This window comes from Physeter macrocephalus, chromosome 14, assembly GCF_002837175.3.
Source record: "Physeter macrocephalus isolate SW-GA chromosome 14, ASM283717v5, whole genome shotgun sequence".
NCBI lineage: Eukaryota > Metazoa > Chordata > Mammalia > Artiodactyla > Physeteridae > Physeter > Physeter macrocephalus.
The window spans coordinates 113,753,421-113,759,193 of record NC_041227.1 but is presented as its reverse complement, the minus strand read 5'-3'; the positions used below and the strand labels follow the sequence as shown (position 1 = coordinate 113,759,193).

Here is a 5,773-nt window from a genome sequence, read left to right as displayed (position 1 = left end):
CAGAAGAGCCCCGCGTCTCCCGCGCAGCGCGCCCAGTTACCCTTACACTGGGTTTTATTGAGCCAGGAAAAGACCCCGGGATAGAGTCTTTGATCCTCCCTTGCTCGGGGATCCTGGAGGAAGGAAGGAAGGGAGGAAAGAAGGAAGGAAGGAAGGAAAGAAGGAAGGGAGGGAGGGAGGAAAAACTCTAATAAGGTCTCAGCAGGCCGCTCTGAGCAGCCTCCGCCGGCGGCAGGTCACTGGGAAGCACGCGCCAGGCTCCCGGGTCCCGCGGGCGGTTCCCCAGGCCAAGGATGGGGGCGGGGGGGGGTCATTTACCAAGTCTAAGCTTCCGGATCCTGGGGAGAACGAGGGCTCCGCGGGGCTCGTCGGCCGCAGGCTGGGATTGTTCTGCCCAGAGAGGGGCGCTTTTAAAATGCAGAGGCGATGGCCTAGGGATGACCTACTCCAATCTTTAATAATTCCTCTGCTGTAGCTATTATTCGTTTGGTCTTTATGCATTTGCTTTTCCTGCTCATTAAAAAAAATAGGGGATTTTACTACCTAAATTAAGATAAGAAAACATGAATTACGAATGAGTGAAAATGAAAGTTACATTACGTTGATCCTGACTAAATTATTGGTCTAACTTGCAATAAGGCCTCAATAATCGGTTTTAAAAATGCAGATCTGGCGAATTTTCCACAGAATGCAAAGATCCGAAGCTCAGTTGATAAAGCAATGCAGGCTTTTGCAGATAAAGCAATGCAGGGTGGGAGATGCCCGGTCTCTGGCGTTCCGGATCCTTCCACAACCCTCTTCCGCCACCTTTCCCTCCACCCCCTCCCCGTCCCGGTCCAGCTCCCCGAGGGGTGAAGGAATGTTATGGCCTGGCTCAAGTTCAACGACAAAACCCTGCCTGGAGGGGGAAGGGCGGCGAACTTCAACCGTCAGCCGAAGACCGAGCTCAGGTCTCAGACGGGGGCGACAGACTGGACACACCTAAGATGGGAAGCTGAGAGTCCAGGCGGGTACCGATTCCTCTCTCCGAGAGCTGTCTCCTTATCTCCTCCCGGGGCCTGCGGTGTGTCGCCAGTAGCGCCTGCACCAACATTCGGTGCGTGCGCGCCTGGGTGGGAGTGGGGCGGTCACAGCCTGAATGGGCAGGAGGCTGTCTGATCACAGCACAGGCTTCGCCCCGCGTTCAGGACGCAGTGAGAACGCCCTTGCCCTCTTCCCTACCAGCTCTGCCCCAACCAGAGCAGAGGTCCAGATCTTTCTCCCTCAGAGACCTGCCTCTTTTGTCCCCTCTCCCGAGTTTTGCTCACATCTTCCACCCGGATTTGGTATTCAAGCATTTTTCGAGGTCCTTCTCCAACACAGCCTTTTCCGGAAAGCCTCTCCATATGCCGTGGGGGGAGGGGTGAATCTTTCTCGGTCTCAGTTCCCCATGTGTAGGCATTTGGCCCACCTTACAATGTCAGAGATAACAGAATATAGTCCCCCGGTTTCAGGTCACATCTGAGGAAACAGCAGACCTAAGATCTGGCAGCAAGTGAGAGGTGGAACGAGAGGCAGGGATCAGTAGGAAGAGAGATAGTGTTTCCACTGTATCTCCTCCAGCCTTCCACCTCAGTGGAAGGTTTTGCATGCAGTAGGCACTCGATAAATGAGTGATGGAACTTGTGTTTATTCCCCTGTTGTTGCACTTATGCAAATCTGCCGGGTGCACCCAGGAAGGGTTGGGTCTAGGGAGAATGAGTGCAGCGCTGTGACCTCAAGGGATGGCTCCAGATGGAAACAGGTGAGGAGAGGTATGTTGGGAGTGAGGGAGAGGCTTGGCTTCCTATTCTCTCTATTTTAAAATTATTTATTTATTTATTTTTGGCTGTGTTGGGTCTTCCTTGCAGTGCACGGGCTTCTCATTGTGGTGGCTTCTCTTGCTGAGAACACGGGCTCGGAAGCTGTGGCTCGCGGGCTCTGGAGCACAGGCTCAGTCAGTAGTTGTGGCACACGGGGGCTTAGTTGCTCCGCGGCTTGTGGGATCTTCCCGAACCAGGGCTCGAACCCGTGTCCCCTGCATTGGCAGGTGGATTCTTAACCACTGCGCCACCAGGGAAGTCTCCTCCCTATTCTCTTGCACTGGCGTAGACCACAGAGCTTAGTCCTCAGGAGCTCCTGCTTTGGGGGCCCAGCTTAGCCACTGCTGGCTGCGACACTGATCAAGTAACTTACCCTTAGTCTCAGTGCCCTCATTTTATACAGTGGGTTCTGTCAGTGTGGGGACAGTAGCTCTGAGAAGTCATGGGCAGGAACCAGCTGGGGCTGGGAGGGTTAGGTGAGTCCAGAGTGTGTCTGTAGATTACCTTGCCCCCACCCCAAGAACAACAAGTTAGCAGTGTCAGTGACTGAGGACATGGGCATGTGGCCCCCTGCTGCTTCTGTGCAGGTTCTGAGTCCCGGTGCAGATGTGCCAGCCATGGGCAACACCTCCAGTTGCTCCTTAGATCTCAGCACTAACCAAGCTTCCGAAGAGGGCATAGGAATGGCAGGAAGGAAGGCGGCCATCTGAGACTAAGCTGCACTGATTTATTTTTTAAAGGGCCAGAGCCTTTCCCTTAAGAGTGTGTTAATAAATCATCATTACCGTTATCATTACGGTTACTTTTCACGCAGCTTTCAAAGTAGATGTTTTGTAAAGTATTACAGTTTAGATAAGAACAACAACATAACAATAACATTAACGTTGTCTGTACCAGGATTCCATCCAGTCGGAGACAAACATAAGGTCGTATGGTGGGGCCTTGCTCTCACCCGCCAGACTCTCCCCTGCGGAGGGCGCGCAGGTCCCGCGTGCTGCGAAGCGCTTTCTTTGTCCCTTTCTGCCCAGGTGGCTGCCGGTCTCTTCAGGAACCAACGAGGAGGCGCTCCGCCGAGTGGTCTCTGCAAGAGCCTGACGCCCGCCCTTCCCTGCCCGCCGTGACCGCGGAGTCCCCCAAATTCCTTGGAGGACCCCCCCAGGGCTCCCTGAGCGGGTCCTCAGACTGAGAGAGCGGTAACGCCCTTGGCCCACGAATCAGCTAGTTTACCTTTTAAGAGAGAAACGCACTCTTGGAGGTAGCAAAATGAGTAGGTCTTGATCTGAGAAATAGGGGCATAACACAATTGCTCTCTCTGCAAAGGCCAGGGCTGGAATTCAGCTGGGCCCCAAGGCCCTGAGCTGGGGCAGCGCCGGCCTGAAGGTTCCAGCCTCCGAGTGGCGCAGGGTTCTGCTCGCGCACCTTAGGTTAGAGGAGGAAGGACCGGAGCGCGGCACTGGGTGCCCCCCTCCCAGCCGAGTCTGGAGCGAGGCTCAGGGAGACGGCGCACAGCCCCAGGGTCCCCATCTCGCGTCTGCGAGCCCAGAGGAGGCTGGAGTACCCCCTCCCCGGGGCCGCCTCGTCTCCCCGCCAACCTCGGCGTCTCTGGACGGTCTTCTGGTCGCTCTGGCCCCTCCAACGCCGCTTGGCCTCCTCCCTCCTTCCCGAGGCCAGAGATGGGACCCCTTCCCATAAAGAGTTGAGGAGAGTGGGGGTAAAGGCAGCGGAGACCAAAGGCCTGAAACTTCAATGGCAAAGTCCCCGACCCGACCCTCACCTCTGGGCGCCGGCAGACCGCCCTTCCCTCCCTAACTTTCCGAGGGTGATTGAACACTTGCCGCTCCCTGTCATTTTAGAGGCAATTTAGGGGAGGGGGACCAGTGGTGGAACTCCTTCTCCGTCTGCTCCGACCACCCCCACCCGCTTTCGACACAAAAGTAACTGGTAGCCTAGAGAGGAAGAAAGCCTGGCATCAGTTCCCCATTGGATGTTTTGAAATCTCTCCCCGGGCCCAGGCCAGCGCCTGGGGGGAGGGGCGGGGTGTCCCACTCGGGTGAGAGGCCGAGGGCCGATCCAGTGCTTTCTCCCCACTTTCCCGGAGAGGGACTATTCAGGTGGGTGAGAATGTGGTATAAATTTCTTTCAAAAACAACGGAACCTCTCCTTTCGCCCCCTCCGCAGCAGTTGCCTCCGCGCTTTATTGCCAGTTTACGGTAACGGGTTCATTTATTTAATTCACGTTTGAAGCTCTGGGGTTTCTATTAGACCGGACGGGGGCGGGGGTACAGAGCGTTTCCCCCGAAGGAAACCTAATTAAAGTGCAGCACTTAGGACCTTGAATAAAACTTTAATTAAGGGGAGGAGGGGGACTGGAGGAGGGGAGGGCAGTTGGCCCCGTGTTGGAGGAGGGGAGCCGCGCCTCTCGTAGAACTGGGGGGTCTTGATCTGGGCCTTTTTCCTGCCGCAGGACATCTTCTGGTCCTCGAACCACTCAGAGTAGGGGTGGCTAGCTAGGGGTGACTGCGGAGGGGGGCACGGCGGTGCAGAGTCGCCGGCTTCGGCCTCGCGACTTCCAGGATGGTGGGAAGCGTTTGCCAGCACGAGTGAAGGACCCCGGAGCCAGAGCCTCGGGTTCGCTCTCCGCTGGGCTGCTTCGAGAACCTAGATTCGAAAAGAGCTTCCGGAGGTCACGTCTATGCACTTCTCCACCACTACCCCCTAAGTCGGCCTCTGGAGGCCTAATAAGATCCACCTGGTTTGGAGTTGGAAGTAAGTGATTTCGGTCCTGGAGCAGCGTAGACGCGACCCTCGGATCCCGTTTCGACGTTTGCTGAGACTCAACCGGGGATGTTCTGCTCCGAGTAAGGGAGAGGACGCGGAGGGCAGCTCCGAGTAAAATTACACCTCGCTGGTGAAAAGACGCCCGGAGTATTTTCCGGAGTCTATTTGTGCGCCTCTGCGTTTATTTGTTCATGAGAATGTTGTTTGAATTTACCTATTTGTGAACGTTAGAGTCAGCACATTTCAGTCTAAATTTAGCAAAACCCTCTCTCCTGTAGCTTAAAATGGCCCTATTTAAAAAGCAAATAGCTACAGGCAAATACAGGTAGATATATTTTGTTGTAATTTTGACACAAAGTACTGAAAGATTTTTAAATGGTCGGCCTCGGTGGGAGGGGGTATAGTTTGCCTCGGGAGTAAAATTGGTGTTTGGAAAGAGCTTCCATAAAAGGGTTTAATACAAAGCGAAATTTAAAAAAAAAAATTTTTTTTTTTGCACAGGTTCCACACAAGTAAATGAGTCGGGGGGATAAAAGGGGAGGAGAGGGGTCCGCCGCGAATTGGCCTGGCGAGGAAGATAAATATAACACTCCAGTGGAACGAAGACCTGCACCGAGGGCTGACGGCGCCGCAGCCTTGCCCCCGGGAATGCTGGCCGCCCTGTTTTTTCACTATTCGAGATCGCTCGCTGCTCTCCTAGCCTTCCTCCTGAGTCTCTCAGCCGCTGGACCGATACATTTGCCTATACCCTGGACCAATTCCAGGCGACTCCGGGTCCCGGCGCTCATCACACGCAGCCCCGAACTCCCCAACCGCGAAGGCCCGACGCCCCGGGCATCTGGAAGCCAGAGGCTCGGTTGAGGTGGTTAAAGCCGAGCAGACCGGCGGGTTTCCCTGAAATGGCGAGCTTCTACCGGTAGGGGGCGCCCTTGTCCTTTTAATAGGCCAAACACACTGGTAGCGAAATAAATCTCTAAAATCCCAAATCTTTTGTTTGTTCTAAAATTATTGAGAGGGAATAATAGAAGAGCTCCGAAACTTTAAGGGCTTGATAGCGGAGTGGAGGAGTTAGCGCTCTGGGAGTCCAGAGTCTCGAGGCCTCTGACTCCTTAGGCCTCCACCTACGCCATCTCAGGAAGTCCAAGTGGCAACCC

General features: G+C 54.9%; 1 protein-coding gene across 1 annotated transcript; it reads left to right on the top strand.

The window, feature by feature from the left end:
• Positions 1-2,283: 2,283 nt before the first annotated feature.
• On the top strand, positions 2,284-5,480 carry PRAC2 (PRAC2 small nuclear protein). The gene is made up of 3 exons (XM_028498105.1): positions 2,284-2,317; positions 4,462-4,560; positions 5,254-5,480. The coding sequence occupies exons 1-3, from the start codon at positions 2,284-2,286 to the stop codon at positions 5,478-5,480; spliced, it is 360 nt and encodes a 119-aa protein (XP_028353906.1).
• Positions 5,481-5,773: the final 293 nt, after the last annotated feature.